Here is a 24,789-nt window from a genome sequence, read left to right as displayed (position 1 = left end):
TGCCTTCGCTCAGCATCTGGTAACAACAACAAGCATGGCTGCTGCCGGAGAAGTTACTTTTGCTCAGGGAAGCAAAGTTTTAGTTCCTAAAACGGGGTCAACTAAATCTGTAGTGTGGAATGGTATGGTTTCGACACGGCGGACACAGACCAAAAATATCCCTGATGCAAACTGTGCATGAAATCAGTTGCAACGAAAGATTCAAGCACAAGCAACTTTCAACATCTCCAGAAGAACCACGAGCGGGAAAATGAACTGTGTGTTGCAGAGAGGACTGCACAAGAGAGATCTACTCCACCACCACCCCCTAGAAGTAGCAGGCAGCGAACTCTTGCTGCCTCGTTTTCACATGGTGTTCCATCTGACAAGAAAGACCCGAGGTGGATAGCAATTACGAATGCAGTCGCATATCATATCGCAACAGACATGGTGCAGATATATACTGTCGGAAAGGAGAGGTTTCAGTATTTGATAAACGTGCTGGACTCCCACTACAAACTACCGAGCAGAAAATATTTCAGCAACGTTGTTCTGCCTCGTATGTATACAGAAGAGTATTAGGTATATTAAGCAGCTGACCATGCCTCAAACTACCAGGAGGCTGAAGGGGGACAAGGACTGATAGATATCTGGTTGAAATTTGCCTTCAGACTCCAGACTGCACAGAGACTTCTATTCACCTGTGGTCCCAGCTGGATAGATAAGGCTTGCCTGCTGCTGAGGAGAGCTGGACGGCTGGGGTACAGTGAGCAGCTTTTTCTCTTAAAGCTGTAGGAGGTGAACCTCACTGGACTGACATCCTTTGGCATAAGCATAAATGACAGAGACAACCCAAAACCAGTTTCGTTTTAATTTGATCAAAAACTTACAAAAGTAAAGTCTGTTTCACTCCTGGAATTGACGTTTCAGCTATTCTTCTGTTTCAACAAATTAACTTTGTAGTTAACAGTAGGCCGATTTTTTGCATTCACATTGACTCCTTGTATAAGTCAGTGCCTTGGCCGGGGCACCCCAGTCTAAAATGTCTGGACCCACCCCTGATTGTCAGCGTACCTCGTTGCAGGTATGTTGCATTGCCCTGCTCATCAGTGGATGGCTTTATGCCTAACGGGAGGTTCAGCTGGTGGAACAGAGGGAGTTACAGAGAAGGACAGGGCTCAGCTCCCCCCAGGTTAAAGTCAAACAACTTCTCAAGCATGTCTGTTTCAACGGGTTGCCGCTCTAGTCAGTTGCTAATCGCCGTCCCGTCTCCCTCCCTGCAGTCTATTTTTACAAATCAAGATCTATTTATATCACCAAAAAGAGGGCATTTTCTTAGGTAGAGTGGGGGTATTCTGAGGAAAACTGATGTATTTTTCTTCACTATCTAAATCTAAAAATGATCAGAGTACTATCTTTGAAGAGCAGCAGGTTTTACATGTGTCACTCACATCATTATTCATCTGCAGGTGAACCTAAAGGGGTCCCAGCTTTGTAAATGTTTCAGTCAAAGATCCTAACAAACTTCCTAAAAGTGACAGATAGAAAACATAGTATTGAAGGAAAGGGGTTTGAGCGTTTACTGACAAGAGGTCTAGTTCATATTAAACTCTTTGGACTGTTGATACAGACCATAAGGAATGTGTGTCCATCAGGGTGCTGGGTGTCAAAGACGCACAAGAACATTTTTATGACATTCTAGTTTATGTTGTTTTGTCAGTGTGCTGTTAATCAAGCTGCACACACGTGGAGTCTGTGTTTTCTGTGATATAAAATGTGCGCAAAAAAAAGGAATTTTTCATCTTTATAAATTGTCCACAAAGAAAAACTTGAATCAATCGATATGATTGATTTATCACCCCAGCCTATCTTCTATTCTATCAACAGTGAAATCAAGTGTATAGTTAAAATCAACCCAATATGTCTTTTGCAACATTATTTATTTGTGGTAAAACCTGTTTACCTGAGGTTGGATAAAGCACTCACATTTAATTACACAGCCTCAAATATCGCTGGTTTTTCAGTATAAAGTGTGACCCTGTCAGCTGGTAACCGTCAGCCAACCATCTCTGACACGTTCAGCTGAGAGTCTCCAGTTAAGCGTGGTCACTCTTTGCTCCACCTGTGGCTCTGTAACAGTTAATTTAGTGTTTATAACATGATAACTTGTCTGAATGAATGGAGCTTAACACCACTCCTGTTGGACAAATGCATCCTCAAGATGATGTAGTTTGAAGAGGGGTCTGTGTGTGTGGTCACAGGTGTGTTGTGCAGGATGTGCACTGCATACTAGGTAGTGGGTGTGACGAAACAAGGATGGGATGCAGCAGCTGATACATTTCTGCTTATGGCAGACAGATTGCACACAACAGTCAGAAATGCCATTCATTCTGAACAACAGGCTGACCACCCACTAACATTTTCCTCCAGTCTAGTTTCATCAACGAAAACTCACATATGTAAAATCATTTATCAGTCATCAAAGAGCTATGTTCAACTCGCCACCGTCTCGTTATTGTCATGAAATAAAAAGGGCGTTGATGAAATAATTTCATCGTCATCATTGTTGATGAAAATAACAGACCTGAAGCACAGGGTTAAAGGAACAGCTCATACGCAGCTTCATAACACCTGGTATATAGAAGTGGAGCCACAGACTGTATCACTTCATCTTGTGTTTTATTTCTGCCTGTCATCAAGAAGTCCACTTCAATTTATGCATGCTCTGTGCAAACATTTTTCAGTATGAGGATAGGGAAAACAGAGTACACACACACACACACACACGCGCGCACGTGCACACGCACACGCACACTCACACTCACACTCACACACACACTCACACTCACACACACACACACACACACACACACACACACACACACACACACACACACACACACACACACACACACACACACACACACACACACACGGACACACAGTCAGAGCAGACTACACACATAAACTAGTGTGAACATGTCTAGTTTGGTACTTACATCTATCAAGTCGGAGAGGTCATGGATGTAGTATTTGAACACAGAGGAGTTTGATGCTTCCAAAGTCAGCAGGTACTCGTTCCTGGCTTTGATTGACTTCAGCTTGTTCTCCAAGTACTTGGCTTGACGCTGATGAGAGAATACGAGACGAGGATGAAATAAAACAGACAACAGAGTGGAAAAAGGAGGGGGGAGGCTTCAATAGGTCAAAGATTGCTTTTTCTGATTGTACTTTTATGTTTCTGAGTCGACTAGCTGAGACTGGATTACACACAAAACAGAACACTAATAGCTAAATAACTTAACTTCTGTTTAAGACAGCAGAACAGAAACAAGAGCAAGAAACTAGATGAACTAAAAACAGCTGTGTCCTTGGCTTCAACCAAGTCTGAGATACGTGTCTTTTTCTCTCTCCATCCACAGGCCGTCGGGATCTGACTCAGATGCCTTCAGAGCAGCCAAATTTTAACATTCAAATGCATTCTAGGAAGAAGGGGAGTTAAGAAAGGCTGCTAAAGTCTTTTGTGACAGATTTACAAAAAAAAATCAGGCTTCTTCTGGGAATAAATAGCCCGCTCTTCTGTGCTGTGTTGTGATGTTTTCTTTTTTGAACTACAGACAGAACCTCTGAAAGACTTACACCTTAACGCCATAAACTATATTCAAATGTCTGAGGATTTTAAACTCCTGCTGCTCTACCTTCTCTTTTATCTTCTCAATCTTCTTCACAGAGCTGCGTCGCTGGTATTTGTCCTCCATTCGGATACTAAAGACTGGATCTGCTCGGCTGATCTGCTTCTCCTCCTGCTTCTCAGCCTCCTTCAGCTTGCCCTCTGCACTGATGCTCTCTGAGTGGTACATGTGGTACGTCTTCATAGCCTGGAGACAGAAGAGAAGTGATAATGTGCTGAGGAGACTCTTATCAGCACTTAAATGACACAGAATTAAACAGCTGCATCCACAGCGCCATCTGTAGGTATAAAATGTTCCTAAACAACTCGTTTTATGAGGTTAAAGGGCAACTCCGTTTTTTTGACACCTGGACCTTATTTATAGGTGTGTGCATGCTCATATACTCATTCAGACAAACATCGTGCAGCTCGGAGTCCTTCAGAAGTTATTTAGATCCAGCTGATTTTAGCCGCACTTAGCGGGGGCCACGGCAAGGGAGCTTCAGCGCGGGACATAATCTTTGCAAAATCTCTCATTTCGGCTGTATTTTTTCATCCATCGTTATCACAAACACACTCCTCTTCTGTTGCCATAGGCGAACACTGTCCACAAGCGCACCACCAGTTGGTATTGAGTCGTGGACGTGCTCCTGTTTGTTGTTCTCGAGCCAGCTCTTCGTCTCTCTCCCTCTGCATCCTTCTTTCATGGAGCTCCTCGTCCGTGTACTCAGGCTCAAACCGGTAAGGACAACCGTCAAACTCAAAGTCCTGGTCTGAAGACGGTAGACGAGCTGACTTTATGATAACACTGGCGATGGATGAAATGAGCAATTTTGCAGAGATTATGTCCTGTGCTGAAGCTCCCTTGCCGTGGCCCCCACTAAGTGCGGCTAAAATCGGTTGGATCTAAATAACTTCTGAAGGACTCCAAGCTGCACAATGTTTGTCTGAGTGAGTATATGAGCATGCACACACCTATAAATAAGGTCCAGGTGTCAAAAAAACGGAGTTGCCCTTTAAGTCTTAACCAGGAACATTTCCTGTGGGGGCCCAGGGGCATGTTCACTGCATGTTTTAAACAGATCAAACTTTATTTCCTGCCTTTTAGCAAAATTTAATTCACCAACATGTAATAAATCAAGGGTGAATTCCAACCAACATTCTCATGGGTCTTTTTTTCAGGTCAGGACACCTGGGATTTGGACACATCTCTGACTTATAGAGGGTACCTTCCTCAGCAAGCATTATGGATCTCAATGAGAGTCAGTCCCTGTAGGTCAGAGGTCATTGCTAACCTTTTACAACCCACAATTAAGCTCTACTTCCTCTTGCTCCACTTCTCCCTCATAAATGGATTCAACCCGTCCCTCAGCAGGTGGTTCATCTCTTCCTGAACCACAACCCAAAAACATCTCCTCTCCAAAGTTTTTATGAAAGACGCTCACACCACTGCAGCAGCCACTAATTACTGCAGCCGAATCAAACATGCTTCCTTCACTGCCCTCTGTTTGACAGGGAAGGAGGAGGATTTGGGTTTGGGTATGGGTTAATAAGAGGGAGGTAGACTGCTAATTAGATGTGACCAGATCAAAGATTTACACTGGAACACTGATATGTTGATGCTGAGACACTGAAGATAAATAGCGTTTAGATTTCCTGACCTCCCTGAATGCATCAGAGCTTCCAATCATTTAAAGTAGTTTTCTTCTCTTGAGGACAGACCTGCCAAAGCTTAACTTTTGACTGATCTGTATCATGATGTTGTTATTCATCAACCTGAAGTAGATGTTCATCAGAAGAAAGTGGGGGGTGGGGTAAAACTCCACTGTTCGCCTTTTTGAAGCAAAGCCCCTTTGATCCTGTGCTGGTTCACATTCAGCTATTGTTTTTCTTGCTGCAGAGTTGGCTCTGATTATCCAATACCTCTTTGAAGCTCTGAGAGAATGTGGTTGCGCCCTCCATGCCCAGTCCTCTGATGGAAATCCCTCAGAATGAGGGTGGAAATGTGTGAATTCTTAGGGAGTATGACAGGGAACTTTAGTTCTTCTGACATAGCTGCCCTTCTCAGGCGTCCCCCCACTCTGAGCACGCCAGCTTTTAACACTGGATGAAGTTTGTAGCGGTTACTTGTCCCCTTGACACTTGCTTTCATCTGCAGTGCAGTAATTTCCTCTGAAAAGCACTGTTTTTGGGTTAGGCTGATGATTGCGTTCTCTGCCTTCTCCAAATCTTCCAGATCAATGCTCTGTCCACCCAATGTGGTTAGAGAATAGAATAGAATAGAATATTCTTTATTGATCCCCCTTGGGGGAATTTTTTTTTGCCACAGCAGCTCACAAAAAAGTGCAGTAATGCAATACAACGAAAATAGAATAATGATAATAGAATATAAGATTAAAAATTTGAAGAAATATAATGAATACAAGAAGTAGAAAAGTAGAAAAACAAATATTACCATTTACATATTTATACAGGAGTGAGGTATATATACAAGATTGGTTCTGGAGAATGAAAATGGAAAGCACTTGAAAATGAAAATGTCCAGTGAGTACTGGTTTGTTTTAGCTGCCCTTGTGGCACTTCTTCAGCATAGTCTTTATTGTTGACATTATTGAGGGAGTTTGCATACTCCTCACGAAATGATGCATTCTTTGAGAACTTTTTTTTTAAGCTGGAAAGACGTTGCTCAGCAACATGCCAACTGTCGGACAGTGAAACATCAGTTTTCCTGAATGGCAATCTCAGACTGTAGTGTCCATCCACAATGTTATCTGAGTCTTTTACAATTTCCATAAACTGCTTGTCTCCACATGAAATTTCCTTTGTTTCTTCATAGGATTTTTCATTGAACTCTGTGTTGTACTGTGTGACCAGCAACTCATGAAGATCGACCACTGAGATCCTGTTGACAGAGACTGGGGATGAGCTTTTGTCATGTGTACCTCCTCTTAGTGGGCCGTTGACTACCCAACCATGTAAAGTCCTCACTGCGTATGGGCCTTCTCTCTGGCTGTTAATGACCTGCAATGGCTCCATTACTTTGGGTGCATTAGTGCCGATCAGTAAGCTGTGATGTCTGCATCTATGGCTGATAGTTTGATGTCTTTGAGATATGACCACTTGGCTTGATCTTTTTGGTTGGGGATGTTATTTTTGAAACAGGCATGGTTTTTTGGATGCACAACTCCGGAGGGGCTGTGAATGTGTTGCCATGTAGCTCACTCATCTCCAAGCCTTTGACTATATGACTACTCACAGTCTTTTCTTGACCCATGGTGCATAGAAGAACATTTGTTTTCTTTCCTGTCATGTTCAGCTGATGCATTAGTTTGTTTGTGCAAAATGAGGCTGAGCTGCCGGGGTCCAGGAAGGCATATGCTTGTACAATTTCATTCCTTTTGCTGGATTTTACCTGAACTGGCACAAAAGATAGGACACACTCTTTTTCACCGGCCCCAATATGCCCACATGGGTTCAGAGAAATCTTTGCAATGTTTTTTGTGCCTTCCGGTTTTTCACCTGCTGACATTGCTTTTTCTTTTCCTATGTGAAGCACAGTTGGGTGTTGTAGATTGCACACTTTACATGACAATCGGGTGCAGTCTCTACTCATGTGCCCTGGTACAAGACAGCCAAAACAGATTCCCCTTTCTTTTGAAAAAATATTCTTTTCTTTGTGTAGTTTTCTTTTGAGGAGCAGACATGCATCTGTTTTTTGTGCACCTGAACAGAACAGACAGAAAGGTGTGTTCCGAGCCTGGACTTGGCCGCCCTGCGACTGAGGGGATTTGGATCTGCATTCAGTGTTTGCTATACTGGTGGCAAAGGTGCTGCTGGTTGGTTTTAACCTTTGCAACAAAGTAGCTTTATTACCTTTGGGGGCATTGACATTTTGGTCTTGAATGTTGCCATATACAGGGTCTGATAAGATCTTTACATGACGTTCGATGAATTGACCAGGTCACTGGTCAATTATCCCCCCATTTTGAATTATCCCCCCAAACCAGCCAACCTCTCTCACTGAAAATATTCTTCATGGTCCTTCGAGCCGGATCAGATAAATTCAATGGATGGAACACAGTCACAGAGACGAACAACACGGATTCATGAACCCCCCATTCGTCTGGCAGACTACCACATATCACTACCATGCAGGCCTCGAGGAGCTAAACCTGCTACCCCTCAACAGCCAGAGCACATGGAAGCTAACCAGGCCCAAGCCTCTTCAGCTGGGAAAAGCTTTGCTGCTACAGAAAGCTCAGCATCCTGCGTTCATCCTGAACCCTCCCTACAACCCTCTACCACTGAGAAAGAAGGAAATGTGGTGGGAGAAACTGGCAGCACAGATTTAGAAGTAATGAAAAGTGACATTTCAGAGCTTAAAGGTCTGATCTTGAACCTTGGGAAAACTGTTCAGGCTTTAGGAGAGAAGTTTGAGAATTCATCCTACTCAGCTCGCTCATCAGTTTCATCGGACTCAAACTGCACTGAGCTCTCTCCAGAAGCATGTGGACAACAGTATCATCCCCCCATAGTCAAAGAGCTGCATGATAAGTTAATGGAGTGTAACATCGCCCTGGATAAACCCAAGTTAAATCATCCTTCTCCACCAGCACCCAGCCGTGTTCTCTCTCTTCCTCCCCCTGTTGGTTCTCCAAAGTTAATACCACAGACTGTTAGGCCCAAGTCATCACAAGCCACACAAGTTGACTGGAGCTGGAATAAAAGACTATACCCTGGGGCTTCATCTGGGCATGTTGGCCTGCATCCATCATGTGAAAGGCCTTCAACTAGTACCTCTCATCTTGAGCCATCCCAGCTCCCTCTTCAAAGGCCTGAACCTTTAAAGAATCCGCAATATCATTCCAAGCTTCACTGAACCTTGCTGATTCCCACAGCAGACCAATAATAGCCTCTGCTGTACAGCACCATATGCCAGAACACCCAGTACCAGCTCCAATAGCTCCTTTATCCCCAGGACTTCCTTCACCTACCCTGCCAGCCCCAGTACATGCTCTCCTCTACCAACCTTCGCAGCTTGTGGTGCCCCAACCTGCAGAAACTGTCATGCCTTCAGCAGTTGGATCTGTTAATGCTCCATATTCACAAGCTCCTTATGGGAATCCTCCAACTGTGAGTTTTCACCCTCTTCCTCAAGGGCACCCTGCTGGTGAATTGAACAGTCAGCAGCTATCACTGAATGCTATGAATAGACCTCACTCCTCACAACATCAGAACCTGACTGGGTATTATCCCACTGCTCAGTCTGTTCCTCAGTTCCCACAACAGCAATTACCAAGGTCAAACCGAGTGTCTCATGTTGCAGCCCCCTCTTTTCCATACTTGACCAGAGATGATCCCAGACAGTTTGCTATGCTAAAGATGGCGCTTACTATTCTTCTCCCCCATGATGAGAGTGAGCAATTTAAATATCATGTCTTATTGGATCACTTGAAGCTTGAAACCGCCTGTCATCTTGCCTTAGCTTATGCACATCACCCTCACCCATACACCAGAGCAATGCTAGCCTTACAGCAAAGATATGGACAGCCCCAGCAGCTAGTGTTGAGGGGAATATCAGCCATTCAGAACCTCCCCTCAGTTCGTCATGGTGACTCGAGAAGCTTCAGTGACTTTGCCATTCGGATTCGAGCTCTAGTGGGCATGCTGCAGTCTCTGGAAAATGGAGAAGGAGATTCAGAGTTAGCTTGTGCCTCTCATGTTCAGCTCCTTCTTGGGAAGCTTCCTCCTGACCATGTTGCTAATTATGCTAGATTCACCCGTGCTACAAGACGTGGTGTACCATATAATCTTATTGACTTCTCCAACTGGTTGGAGGAGGAAGCAGAGTGCCAAGCTATGGCTACGCAAACACGAGACATTCGTAAGGGGAACATGGAGGAAAGAAAACCTTTGAGGTCAAGCTATGTAAAGTCCAGCGATCCAGTGGCTACTGTACTGCATGGGACAAGTCGTTTTCAGAAACTTGTAGAAGCCCCTGTCAGGCGTAATGTGCAGACCTGCCCCTTCTGTGATGTCCCTGATCACCACCTAAGTGTCTGTCCAGATTTCCGACAGCTATCGAAGGATGCTGTCATAAAGTGGATTCAGGAGAAAGGCCGCTGTTGGAGATGTGCACGTAAACACAGAGCCTCAAACTGTGACCTAAAGAAGTCTTGTCCAAAATGTAATAGGAAACATCTGGGAGTTCTTCATGATGCAAACCAGCCACAAAAGGAGGGAAGCACCTCCTGTCTCATTCGTTCTAGCTGCAGTTCCCGGGTGCTTCTAAAGGTGGTCAGAGTTCTTCTGAGTTACAGAGGGAGAAACCTGGAGACATACGCCATCTTGGATGATGGTTCAGCCCGAACTATGATCCTTGCAGCAGCAGCAAAATCCCTTGGGCTCACTGGTGCGGCTGAGTCTCTTAAGTTGAAAACTGTTCGGCAAGGGACTGAGACTCTCACTGGTAATTCTGTCACATTCAACATTTCCCCTGCATCAAATCCTCACAAGAAATTCATAATACAGAATTCTTTCACTGCTGACACTTTAAGCCTTGCCCCTCAGTCTTATCCTGCACAAGTTTTGAAGAGATTCAAGCATCTTCATGGCTTACCACTCCAGGCATTCCATAAAGTTCAACCTTTACTCCTAATTGGCTCAGATCATCCTCATCTTGTCTGTCCTGTGGAAAAAGTTTGTTTGGGCCCAGGCGGTGGCCCGGCAGCTGTCCATACACGTCTTGGTTGGGCGCTGCAAGGTCCTTCAATGCTTCCAGATGACCACCTTGTCTCCTCAAGCTCTTCCTCTCAAGGGGCTAATGAAGAGGTTCAGTCCCATTTCATATCTTGTCCAGCCCAAGATGCCGACCTTTATGGGGCAGTAGAAAGACTGTGGAAAGTTGATGTTCTCCCCTACCAAAACGAGAAGGTCATTATCCGTTCTAAGCAAGACGATGAAGCCCTAGCTTGTCTCGAGAGCCAAACAATACAAGTGGAGGTGAATGGAGTTAAACATTATGCTACCCCCCTCCTACGCAAGTTGAGTGCTCCTAAGTTATTGGCTCCAAATGAGGCTGTCTTACCAACCCTCAGACGTACAGAACGGAAACTGTCTAAGAATCCTGAACAAGCAGACATCTATAACAAGGAAATAAACAAGTTGCTAGATGCTGGGTATGTGAAGAAGCTAAGCCCTCAGGATGTGGCTAACACAAATGAGTCATGGTACATACCTCACCATCTTGTAGAGCACAATGGGAAAAACCGCCTGGTGTTTAACTGTTCCTTCCAATACCACGGGCAGATCCTAAATGAGTACCTTCTTCCAGGTCCAGTTCTAGGCCCAACCTTAATGGGAGTTCTTCTGCGCTTTCGACAGCATTCAGTTGCCATATCTGGTGATATTAAAGCCATGTTTCACCAAGTTAGATTGCTGGCTGAGGACAGACCACTCCTTCGTTTCCTATGGCGAGATATGCAGCGGGAAGAACCTCCCAGGGTTTATGAGTGGCAAGTTCTGCCGTTTGGAACAACATGCAGCCCTTGTTGTGCTACATATGCCCTTCAGAGACATGTAAAAGACAACAAAGTGGGCAGAGAAGATGTCCTAGCTTCAGTCGTGCAATCCTTTTATGTGGATAACTGCCTGCAGAGTTTTCCAACTGCAGAGTTTTCCAACTGCAAACCAGGCCAAAACCCTCCTTGACAGACTCAGAGCCTTACTTTCTTCTGGTGGCTTTGAGATCAGGCAGTGGATAAGTAATGATCCTTCAGTAATTGAGCATCTACCAAAAGAGGCCCGATCTGAAAGCACAGAGCTGTGGCTTAACCATGACAGTGCTGATCCAAGGGAAGGGACTTTGGGTCTAATGTGGTACTGTTCCTCAGACACCTTGGGCTACAAACACAGACCAGTTGAATACCAGTCCCTCACACTCTGCAATGTGTACAGGATATTGGCTTGTCAGTATGACCCCCTGGGGTTCATCAACCCCTTCACCATCCGTGCAAAGGTCCTTCTACAGCAACTGTGGTCAAAAAAGCGGGAATGGGATGACCCATGCCTTCCTGAGGCTTTCATCAAAGCTTGGACATCGTGGGAGAAGGAACTTCCAGATCTGGCCTGCATAAAACTTCCCCGGTGTTATGGAACTGTTGATGACAAAGATTCCTCTGTGACCAGGGAACTGCATGTATTTTGTGATGCGTCTGAGACAGCTTATGGTTCTGTTGCCTATCTGAGAACACTGGACTCAGAAGGAAAGATTCATGTTTCCTTTGTGATGGCACGTTCAAGAGTGGCCCCAAGACGTCAGATTACAATTCCCCGCTTAGAGCTGTGTGCTGCACTTACGGGAGCTCAACTCGCAAAGACGTTGCAAACAGAGCTAACTCTTCCCCTTCAACGTCTAGTGATGTGGACAGACTCCACGACTGTTCTTGCCTGGCTTCAATCAGACTCTTGTCAGTTCAAGATATTTGTTGCCCACAGGGTAAATGAGATTCTGGACTATACATGTTCCTCGGACTGGAGGTATGTTGACTCTGCTCACAATCCAGCTGATGACATCACAAGAGGAAAATCCCTTGAAGAACTCTCCACACCTCACAGATGGAATCAGGGACCTTCCTTTCTACGTTTACCTCCTGATCAGTGGCCCTTAAGTCCATCTCTGTCTTCTTCCACTGCAGCAACAGAGCTTCGAAGATCAGCTTTCTGTGGAATGACTCATGTAATGCCAAGTAGCATTCCTTTAAACATCTACCAGTACCAGTGCTGGGAGGATTTAGTTAATGACACATCTCAGCACCTCATCTCATCCACAGATCCAGGTTCCCAACCCCCTGAAAGGGCCCAAGTAGAAACTTTCCTCTTTCAGCATGCACAGCAGGAGAGTTTTCCAGAGGAGTATGCATTACTGCAGGCTGGAAACCCTGTTTCCCCTCAAAGTCGTCTCAACTGTCTGGCCCCAGAGTTTGATCACGCCACAAACCTGATCTGTGTTGGTGGAAGGCTGAGGAATAGTGACAACCTTGACTACAACAATATCCACCCAGTGGTCTTAAGTCCAGAGAGTCACATTACCCAACTACTCATCAAAGACTATGATCACAAGTTGCATCATCCGGGTCCTGAGAGAGTGTTTTCCAGCGTCTGCAGGAACTACTGGATTCTGCGAGGGAGACAAGCTGTCAGGAAACACCAACACTCATGTCTTGATTGCAAGAAATGGAAAGCCAAACCACTGATTCCTCGTATGGCTGACCTACCACCATCTCGTCTGCGCCTATTCAAGCCTCCTTTTTGGTCCACAGGTATGGACTGTTTCGGCCCTTTCACCATTAAAGTAGGCCGCCGTCATGAAAAAAGATGGGGGATACTTTTTAAATGCCTAACCACACGCTGCCTCCATATAGAGCTTCTGACCAGCCTTGACACAGACAGCTTCCTCATGTCTTTCCGACGTTTTGTAGCTCGGCGTGGAACCCCCTTTGAGGTAATTTCGGATCAAGGCACTAACTTCATTGGAGGAGAGAGAGAGTTACAAAAGACCTTTGATCAGTTGACCCCTGCCCTTCAGGCACAACTGGAAAAAAGCAAAGTTCGCTTCCTGAGAAACCCCCCGCATGCTCCACACTTTGGTGGAACTTGGGAAAGGGAGGTGAGAGCCATCAAATCTGCACTGCGAGTTATCTTGGGCAATCAAACTGTCACAGAAGAGGTTTTGAACACAGTGTTGATTGAAGTGGAGGAGATCTTAAACTCAAAACCCCTTGGATATGTATCATCTCACATATCAGACCCAGATCCAGTTACTCCAAATCTGCTGCTTATGGGGCGGCAGGAGGCAGCTCTTCCCCAAGTCCTCTACACCCATTCTGACCTACTGGGTACCAGGAGATGGCGTCACAGTCAGGTGCTTGCAGACCAGTTCTGGGCAAGTTTCATTAAACATTACCTCCCGACCCTCCAATCAAGACAAAAATGGAGAATGGAAAACCCAAACCTCCCTGTGAATGCCATGGTTATGGTTGTTGATCCAAGTCTTCCCCGTGCATCATGGCCAATTGGGAAAGTGCAAAAAGTTTTTACAGGCTCAGATAAAAGAGTAAGAGTGGCGGAGATCCTGATAAAAGGAGAACCTTGTGTACGGCCTGTGTCTCGATTGATTTCCCTCTCAGAGACCAAGGATGATCTGGAACCTCAGCATAACCCCTGAAGATTTTCTTGGATGTCAAATGTGTTGCACACAATTGAGGGGTGGCTGTAGAAAATCCCCAGACTATCCCTTTACCCACCAGGAGAGGAAAACTGCAGCCACACCCACACTTCCCATTTCCTGGTGTGTGGCACCAGGAGGCTATAAATCCCTCCCCTTACCTGCAATCTTCCTTTCACCACCAGACAGAGAAGGACAAAGGACTGTGGAGATTCCTGGAATGTTTGACTGTTAGATGCGAAGTGAGTTTTGATTCTGCTGTGACTAGTTTGGCTTTATTCATTATTTCAGTTATGTATTAGTATTTATGTTGCATGTTAGAGTAATACTACCTAAGTTGAAGATTAATGTTTTGATAGGCATTTGTTTGGTCTAATACCTTTTTTACTCTGTTTCTTTGTCAGACAACAGCTCAAACATTGTGAATAAACCTTGAAACTGGATTCCTGACTATGCTCCTCTGTCCTTACCGACACACCATTGAGTTTTGAATTATCCACCCAAACCAGCCAACCTCTCTCACTGAAAATATTCTTCAATGTGATTTTTTCCATCCCGTTGCAGCCCTCCCTTAGATACAGAGCAAAGGTCTCTAAAGTTTTAGAGTCTTCAGGTTTAATGGGACCGCATGACAGGGCCTTTTCTATATATACACTGGCATTCTTGAACTCATCGCCGTAGTTTTCATGGAGAAGTTCCTAAGCTTTAACATAGCCCCTATCTGGATCCATGTACATGCAGGTTCTTACAAGTTCTCTACACTGCCCCCTGGTGCACTGCTCTAAATAATACAACCTTTGTTTTCCACAGAGTGTTTTTGTTTCTATAACATGCTCCAAAGCTCGTAAAAAGGATCTGTATTCAACTGGATCCCCCTCAAAGACCTTAACATCCTTTTGCAGTAGAGAAAAACAATGCTGTTGGGTGACAAGAGGGAAAGTGATGTCGTTCTGTCTCTGTAAGATGCTCTATAGAGCTATGTCTTGCACGGGCTTTACTTGGGTTGAAGGAGTTCCCATCACCTCTTGCTGTGTCTCTTTGACTGATTATGTTGAAATGCTGATTCAGCATTTCAACATATTGTTCTTCTACTTTATTAATCCTCTTCCGGTTCTTTTTCTTCTTCTTCTTCTTCTTCTTCTTCTTCTTCCATACGTTTTTTGGCTCTTTTCACAACCTTCAAATTTTGTCCGATTTTCACCGTTCAACTTTGAAACTATTCAGCTTGTTTAGGACATGTGTGCTATATATTTTTACTTTTCAAACTATCAAACTTTTTGATTTATTCAGCTTTTTCCAAAACATTTTCTCTATCTAAAATAGATGGGAAGTTTCAGCTCTTTCCTTTAAATCTCCTTCAACAACAAGCTCTAACTTCAGCTTACTTCCACTTACAGACTTCATTTGAACTTTAAAATGTTCAGCTATCTTTCCACTCTTCAGGTTTTTATGTACTATTGATCAGCTTTTACTGTTTTTGAGATTTCACTCTTCAAGCAACATAAACTTTTCCCACTTTGCCCTAAAATCTCAGCTACGAGAGTGCGGAATGTTTCCGACCAGAGTGAGACAGGCTGCTGCAAAAAGGTTGTGCGAATCTTGAACAAATTGTCATAACTTCCAAAATCTTCACAGCAGATAAATAAAAACTACATTATAATGTTCCCTGACATCTCCTGCTTCTGACAAAGGGAGTATTTTACCCCAAAAAATGTACAGTTTTGCCAAAAAACGCCTCAGTGTGGGAGTAACGCTCATATCCCTGTAACCTGGAGTAATGTTAAAATCTGACCTATATTTCCCATCAACTTCATTCCTAACTACATTTATAAATTACCCTTGTGCGGTCAGTTTTATGCCCACAGTTCTGGAAAACACAGCATCTTGTTTATCAGAGTCTCCAGATTCTCACAATGTTTTTGTTTTTCTTCTAGCCCTTAGGGTTTCAGTGTAAATGCAGTTTGTTCGGACCTATGTCTAGCCCAAAAATCCAGTTTAAGATCAGTGGATACAAAGGAGCTCCAAAGTTCAACTGCCACATCACACTCATTATGACATCATCATGATCACCATGGTTACCACACAGCTGTGGATAATCACTGATGAGGTCTTTGAGGGACAGAGAAACACATGTGTTTCTTTATTATGCCTAAACAGCCAACCCAAACTCTCTTACACGAACACAAACAGCCAACCCAAACACACACACAAAAATACACACAAACACATGTACACACACACACATACACACACACACACACACACACACACACACACACACACACACACACACACACACACACACACACACACACACACACACACACACACACACACATTTTACCATCAAAAACAGAGACAAGGCGACAGAAGATTCAAACATGACAAGCCTTTCATCACACACAGCTGTTTATACTAAGTAATCAAAACACTCAGGAACAAAGACACACATGTTCTTCAGTAACTTATAATACCATACCTCCCCCTTTGACTTAATCTACATGCTCCACTATTCATACAGCTTTTTCCCACACCTAATAATTGTCAAACTTCTACTTTATCTTCTTCTGTCTTCCTTTCTTCTTATTAGTGCTGCATTAATCTTTTAATATTTTACCAAAAAAATGTAGTTTTGCCAAAAAACGCCTCAGTGTGAGAGACACGCTCATATCTCTCTAACCTGGAGTAATGTTAAAATCTGACCTATATTTCTCATCAACTTCATTCCTAACTACATTTATAAATCACCCTCCTGCGGTCAATTTAAATCCTAAAGTCTTTTAAGGGACAGCGTCTTGTTCATCAGAGTCTCCAGATTCTCACAATTTATTTTGTTTTTCTTCTAGCCCTTAGGGTTTCAGCATAAATGCAGGTTGTTCTGACCTATGTCTAGCCCAATAGAGAGCCCAAAAAGAGACAAATTAGCTGCTCCTTGAGCAGGGTTCCAACAGCTGTTACTCGTTATGATGTAAGTAGTGATCACCATGGTAACACCTGATCTCTGCTGGGTGTCTCAGGACATGCAGATACAGTCTACCACACACAGGACACACAAGTTTGTACAGTTTGGGCATTTTAAAGACTTTGGCACCATTTCCAAAGTCCTCCATCAATCTTCTCACCCCGTATGGATCCACAGCTCCTTTTTACTGCATCTTCTTCTACTTATATCACAAAATGCTGTAGGCTTCACATCTCTACCCTCTTTACTTTTGAAAGATTAAACCTTTTCTTTAAACATTTTACCATCAAAAACAGACACTGAAATAATCTACTGATCCACTAAAACTCCTTAAACTTTAACTGCTTCCACCTTATGCATCAGTGGCAGCTGCTGGTCAGTCAAGGAAGGGAAGCTCACTGTTTTCAGGCCTACATCATAAATTTGTTTATTTAAACTTAAATTCTACCCTCCGTGTCAGCTTGCTAGCAGCTGGAGCTGCCACATGAGACTACGACAGGCTGTAAGTGTGAGTGACAGGGGGAGAAGCTCCACAGCTGTAGCTGTAGCTGCTTATTGGTGAAAAGAGAGAAGATCTTTAAACACAACGCTCATCATTTTAAAGAAAAGTACACTCGCTGGGGATCAATAAAACCTCTGGATCAGTCCAGAACCACTGACTGTAAAACTGAGAAGATGCTCCGGTGGTGGGTTATACGTCAAGATCCCTGACTGGCTCATTTCACTGTCAATCAAAAAGGGATTCGGTCTCAGACAGATCATCCAATCATCATGCAGAAGCCCAGCGTCCAGGCCAGCCCACTGCCTCATAGACCCCCAGAGACACTCAGCATCCGAGAGCGGGACAAAACCTAGCGTTTATCCAATGACAGTCCAGTTTCCACGGTGGAACAACCCACTCTACGCTTCCCCGCTGAAGTCAGAAGATGGTCAACGTTCGACTGAGTTAAAGCGCTGAGACACTGCGGGGATGAATGAGAAGGAGGTGGAGCCAGTTACCTGTGATAGGAGCTGATTCTGAACAAAAGATGAAGGAAGTCAAGCGCATATTTTGTCAATGAAATGTACACACAGCAGAACATATCACCACTTTTTTTGGGTACATTTTAGGGGAAGCTGAGCTTCCCTTGCAGTCTTAGAGCGATTGCCACTGTTCTGCATACTTCAACACTTGGTTCACACACTAAACTGGTCACAAGACTTCACACTATTTACAAATAGTTCATAAATTTCTCTTCTCTTATGCATTTTTTCAGGATTGTCCGTTTAGACTGTATTTCATTTGTATTTAATATATTCAACTTTTATAGGCTGACATACATTTTCCACTGTATCCACTCTCTTTATCCATTTCTTGTCTTCACTTCCTTTTCCTCAACTTTTTTTCTTCACTTCCTCTCAACTTTTCCTTTAGTTCCTTCTCACTTTTTCTTTTCTGCCTTTCTTCTTCACTTCTATTTCACTTTTACCTCACCTTTTTTCTTTACTGCTTCTTTACTCTGTCTCCACTCTTTGTTCCCTTCCTCTTTACTCCTTCTAGACTCCAAATTTTCAGTTCATACTTTGCTCAACTATTTAGCTATTTTGTTTTACATTTTCAGCTTTTTCCACTTTTATTCAAACTTTCCAGCTTCAGCATTTCAAACCATTTGCTGCAAGGAAATGCAACTTCTCTAGTTTTGCTCAGAGGTTCTTTTCTGTGTCATGGTTCCTGACTTGAATGGTTTACTAGCCTGTGTGCTTTCATGAAGTTTTTGTGATGCTTTTGGGTGTTCTGACTGATGCAGTGAGAAGTTGTACTGCGGTCCTTCCTTTGGATGCACACTTTGTGTATCTCCTGTGCTCTTGTGCATTGGGTTCCTTGTTGTGTGGCCGTTTTTCTTCTCAGACATTTCCTCAGACTCATTCATTCCATCCATTGTTAGAGTTTTGGCTTTTCCATAGTGTTGAAGACAGGTAGTTTAGCAGTGGCAGCATCCAACTCAGATTGTAGCTCCAATGTTTACTTTCTTTTCCTCAGTTGCTCCCTTTGTATATTGAGCTCCTGCTCTTCCTCCTCCAGTGCATGTTTGCCCTTAGAGCAGTTAGTCTTGCTATTAAAGCAGCCTTTTCCACTTCTGCACAAATGGGAGCTGAGGATGTAGATGATACAGTTGAGCATAACTCCCTTTAGACTTGCAGGAGACTGCAGCACTTTCACCTAACCCAAAATCATCATCAGCGCCTCCTTGCTGTGAAGCCAGACAACCATTTATTGACAACATCTACAAAGTTATCAATGCAGGTTATTTTGGATTGAAACCAAGCGTCACTGTCGCGTTTTTCCTCTTCAACATCTAACCGTGCTTCATAAGCCAGGCGCGTTTCCTTAAAACCATCCAACAAAGTCTTTAATTTATCCATGTTTTCCTTAACTTCATCTGCGTTCATAATGTCCTCCATTAATTCTTTAAAAATGTTCTTTCTGCGTGTTAACTGGGCAAGCTTTCCTCTTCTGGTTAAGCGCATTTTTAAAGCATACTTGCCGTTCCCTGTGTTTTCTTCAGCAACAATTTCATGCAAAACATTAACAGCCTGCTCGTCCCTGTCCCCGTCAAAGATTTGTTGCGCTGTGCACACTCCTTGTCTTCAACAGCGATACAAAAGAAATATTGACCATTTTCCAATGTGACTCATATCATTTCGAAAAGTGCTTCTAAATTAGCTTTAACTTCTCCTTTGAAGAATTAATTCACATTGCACATGTTTCAGTCGATAGCTTTTACGCTATGAAGCGTTGAACTTTCGTTACCGCTGTGAGTTGAGCTGGGAAGACTCCTTTGTTCTTTGTCCCGGATGATAGATAGATAGATAGATAGATAGATAGATAGATAGATAGATAGATAGATAGATAGATAGATAGATAGATAGATAGATAGATAGATAGATAGATCGATAGATAGAATTTATTGTCATTGTGACATGTAAAATGCACAACAAAATTTAAAAGTGCCGGATGGCGCGCTGTCGAAACAATTACTGCCCTTCCAAAGTGGCTGCGTCCAAAATGATCACTTCTCATCCAAAGCAAGATTATTGTAGTGTCCCTGTATACTTTGTTTTAAACCTTCGTGTGAATCACTCCTGGGCTGACTGTTCCTGAAGACGCTTGTGGTTCGTGATGAAAAAGATGGAATGTCCAGATGATGTGGTTGAAAAAGAAAATTATGACATTTATTTGACTTTTGAGTTTAACTTTCCAATGAAGACACTGTAAATAAAACTTTCTACTCGAGACTGTGCGGGCCCGCAAGGTCTAAAGACTGTGTGCCCCAGTCAGCCACACTACTGGGCTGCAGTACTCTCCTCTTAAGCTCTCCACCTGAGGGATCACAGTCATAAGGCACACCCACCACACACAGCTTGTTTAAAAATATAATTCAATAAATAAATACATGTAAACTAAGGAATTGGCTCATATAGTATTTGAGGCAGCAGATTGTGACTTTGCTGTAAATAAATGTTAAGTTACCTTAAATACTATAACCATGACTGCAGTCTAACAGACGCTTTGGGATTTTCTCTAACATAAGCTAAAGTTAGCCTAACATTACCTTCTAGCTGTGTTGTTCATTATGTCTCTTTGTTTGTTGGGAGTTCTTTGGCCTTTTTTGTCCAAGCTCCTGAAGCTTAGCTTCATTACTTTTCTGTAATAGCTGAGATAACAAAGGTGAACAAACGTGCTGAATGATTCAGTGTAATAATGTAGCTCCAAACTAACAGAGACACACTCTTGGTAAAGATAGTAAAAATGATGTTATATTTTTGTCCTGACCAATGATGATCCTCTATCTTGTTGTCTGAGATGCTGATGCTAACCAGATGATGTTCATCAGGTTTGCTCTAGGCCCTGTAAATTTAGTCTGTAACTGAAGCTTTTTTTCCACCCTCTTAACAATAAAATTATTCATATATATAGAATAGAAAATACTTTATTTATCCCCGAGGGGAAATTCAGGAGTCACCGCAGCATTTAAGAAAACAAAAGTAAGAAAGAGTATAGAAAGTGCAAAAAAAGTCCATAAGAAATTAGATGACGACATCCCGTCCACCACTCGTCCACCACTCTCCAGCCCAGCCAGTCTCCACATCCACAGGGTCCAGGACTGAGCCTCCCCAGAAGTCTGTTCAGTCTCTGTCTCCTGGATCCTGTCTGCTCACAGCAGGCGAAGCTCCTCCAATGTGGCGCCGGTGTCCGATGTCAGCTCCGTCAGCCTCGTCCGTGAACAGCACGATGCCGCTGGGTCAGCACAGCCAGCTCGTCCATCCCCCGGGGCCAGATCCCACGCTCCCAACAACGACGGATGGAAGGACAGGTCCACGTCGCCACCTCGCAGCCCACATCCGAGAACCAGCACGTCGTCCCCACCTCCTCCCCCCCAGCTCGAGGGAAACCACCAAGCCCCACACCAGCCAGCACCGACATGCCACAGGCCGCCAACAGCTAATCCTGCATGTAAACAATGCAGCCACGGCCACATGCAGGATCCCCAGACAAACACAGGAGAAAAGCAGCAAAAAACATCGCCGAAGCCACAAAAAGCTTGGTGTCCGCGACCGACAACGAACCACACAAAGTGACGATCCACTCCAAACACAAAGACCACGAAAAAGAGACAAAAAAACCACAAGAAACGGACAAAGACGAGAGAGCCGCCGCAACAGGCAGCTACTTGGGTAGCGCCTAGCAACGGGAAAATCTCTCCAATATATATATATATAGATATATATATATATATATATATATATATATATATATATATATATATATATATATATATATATATATATATATATATATATATATCTCCAATGTGGACTTCAGAGCCTTTTGGTGACTTCTAAATGATATGTGATCTTTCTGTGGCTTAGCCAAGTGACATTTCCTCGTAAACGCAGCAAGTTTAAACTACTTTAATGATAACAAATTAGCTAAACCCTTCTACCCTATGTGCGGTCAAACAGTAACAGTACATCAGGCATCCTTAATGCTGGTGTCTGATTGGCCCTCCTGCAGTTTTAGACATCTTTATCAGGACACACTGGACTGCGAGTGTTACTCATGCAGGCTGCATATTTCCATTTAACTCTGACTCAGTTCTTAAGAAGCAGGTAAACCACAGTTATGATCCCCCGGCTCTCATAGAGAGCCGGGGGATCATAACTGTCTCATTAACAAAGAACAGAAACACAAGCAGAGGCTTGGGGAGAACTGTGTCCATGAATCATCAGCTGTGGGAGAAAAGTCAAGGGCATGAGGCCAATGTGAAGAAGTCAGTGATCCTTAGAGGTGCCTGAAAATAAAGAGCTGGAATTTAAATTGCATGAAATAACAGACTAAAGCACAACCTCATTTGCGTCAAAAATGTAAGACTAAAAAAATACACAACACACTGTTCAAACACCAGAATCCCTTCTGCCAACACTTCACAGCTGTTGGGGGATGGGTAAATACGCAGAAAGAAAAATTTGTGGATTTATGAAGAATCATTGTGTTTAATTTGACATTCATTCTAGTGTCCAGGAGAAGGCAGCAACACGCAGCATAACTGTTTAACCTGGAGCCAACAAACTCCTGCAAATTACAGCTCACAACCTGTGTTTAGACACACTCATCTGCACCAAACCTGAGCTTCAGCACAAACACAAACAGATTTGCCCATCTCCAAGCCTAAACATCTCCATTGTGCTCCAAGTTAATAGAGCAAGTGGAAAAGCAGAAACTTATCGTGGAGCCCTCTGCCTTTGGTGGGATTGGCCAACTGAAACCAGCTTAGAGACGGGTGACTGACCTCGGCCTGCACTCCTCACTTGCTTGTCTGGCATCTGCTGCTGCTGCTGCTGCTGCGTTTACTTTGGTGTTTCTTTTAGAAAGGACAGATTTAGAGACAGAGCAGACCTGAAATTTGATTGGTGGAGGCCGACGATGGGACTGTGGCTGACTGATGCAACTGCTGCTGGATGTTAGTGTGTGTGTGTATGTGTTCTGAGTCCTTCCACTGGGGCTAAACCAGGTCAGATCTGGAGTCAAAGTGGCACATATGGAGTCTAGAGTGACTAAAACAGCTTGGCGATGGAGTCCAGGAGTAACCAAGGGATACGAGAACATGGAACATGCTTATGTCAGACCACTGAGTCATCTGACCAGCTGATAATTTTTGTTTTTGAACGACTGTTTCACACAAGATTTGCCTCTAAAGAGCACATAGTACAGTCATATAAAAACAGCACTGCCTCTGACTGATAAGTGTTTTACTTTTACAATAAGAAATGAAGACTTGAATCCATCCTGTTTCCTACTGAACAACATCAGCCTCTAAAATTCCCTCAGCATGTGTGAGGTGTTAAACTCTCAGGGCAGACTGGTGTCTGGTGTCCATATTATGCAAAATTCACATTAGACTGGTTTTTCTAACAGTAATGCGCGCCAGCCTGTCTACAAACACCCCCGATATGCGAAAATCTATTGTCTCCTTCTCTTGCTTGCTCCAAACAAAGTTTCCTTTCAGGACATTTATGCTTCAACACGCAGATTTGAGATCTGCCCTGCATGACCTCAAGCAGGGCAGAAAAAAAGTAACTCCTCCAGGCCTGCCCCTTGTACTGCCCCTTCTGTGCAGCACGGTTTTCACTTTGGCTGCTTCGGTAAAATGAACATGGCGAAGGTACGAGCGAAGCACGGCGGTTGCTCTGTTGTTGGCTGCACAAAAGAGCACAGAAGTCTTTTTTAACTCCATCATCTGAGGTTTTGAAGACTCGGTGGATAAATTTTAATTTTGATGGAGATGCACCCACAACCACTCTTAAAATGTTTTGTTTGTGCGCTCACCGTTTCACTTTGCACTGCTTTCTCAACGAGGGCCAGTACAAAGCAGGATTCACCAAGAACCTAAAGCTGAAGCATGGATCTGTACCAACTGTCCGTTACCCAGCTACATAAATATATATCCATTCCATTAAGTGTATTAAAAGCCTGTGGCTCTTTTTCCTCGTTGTACAGAGTCAGCTTGACTAAAAGCACTGTAGAAGCTCTAACCCCGAAATGTGACTCATACAAAGTACTTCCAACTTCCAGCGCTGTCTTACACACTTACCGGCCACTTTATTTTGTACACCCTGCTACTAGGTTGGACCCTCTTTTGCCTCTTATATATATATATATATATATATATATATATATATATATATATATATATATATATATATATATATATATATATATATATATATATATATATATATATATATATATTAGTGCTGTCAGGTGATAAAAAAAAATAATCTAATTAATTACAGGATTTGTAATTAATTAATCTAATTAATCGCATTTTAATCTTATATCTGCTTAAGGTCCCAAAATAAAGAATTTGAATTCCAGGACATTAAAATTACATTAAAAGACATTTAAAAATAAGTTGGGAATATATAGAACACATTTTTAGGGTACCCTGAAGCATAAGGAACAAATGAAAAAAGTGTTATGGTTCTATCTTTACAAAATCTACACAGTCCTGCACCTAAGGTAAGCTGATTTGATTTTTTAGAACGTTTTTTGCTTCTGTTCACATTTTTACTCGATGTGGACTCAATTTTCACTGCAATATGAACTTCTATACTTCTATGAGGTCAGGAGAACCAGGGCTAAAGGGTAAAAACTGTGAGGAACTATGTACAAAACACTTTTTTCAAGTCTTGGATCAAAGAAAAGTATATATATATATATATATATATATATATATATATATATATATATATATATATATATATATATATATATATATATATATATATATATATATATATATCTATATATATATATATATATCTATATATCTATATATATATATATATATATATATATATATATATATATATATATATATGTGTGTCTGTAAAGTCTGTTTCTGCAGTCAA

The 24,789-nt window shown here is 42.9% G+C and overlaps 1 protein-coding gene across 1 annotated transcript in view; it reads right to left on the bottom strand.

Moving 5' to 3' along the window:
• Positions 1 to 1,053: 1,053 nt before the first annotated feature.
• The window catches only part of LOC141786433 (SLIT-ROBO Rho GTPase-activating protein 1-like), a gene marked incomplete at its 3' end in the record, with an annotated part of 131,811 nt that continues 108,075 nt past the window's right edge, over positions 1,054 to 24,789 (bottom strand). Inside the window, exons 5-7 of the mRNA XM_074665077.1 lie at positions 3,678 to 3,857; positions 2,979 to 3,107; positions 1,054 to 1,120 (exon numbers count right to left, since the gene is read on the bottom strand). Coding sequence (XP_074521178.1) covers positions 1,054 to 1,120; positions 2,979 to 3,107; positions 3,678 to 3,857 — 376 coding nt within the window. The remainder of the gene's footprint in view (positions 1,121 to 2,978; positions 3,108 to 3,677; positions 3,858 to 24,789) is intronic.

Source organism: Halichoeres trimaculatus, unplaced genomic scaffold (genome assembly GCF_033239565.1).
Source record: "Halichoeres trimaculatus isolate MK-OKI-2021-1 unplaced genomic scaffold, fHalTri1.1 fHalTri1_scaffold_28, whole genome shotgun sequence".
In the NCBI taxonomy this organism is placed as follows: domain Eukaryota; kingdom Metazoa; phylum Chordata; class Actinopteri; order Labriformes; family Labridae; genus Halichoeres; species Halichoeres trimaculatus.
The sequence above is the reverse complement of the archived record's forward strand: the minus strand, read 5'-3'. Positions and strand labels throughout refer to the sequence as shown.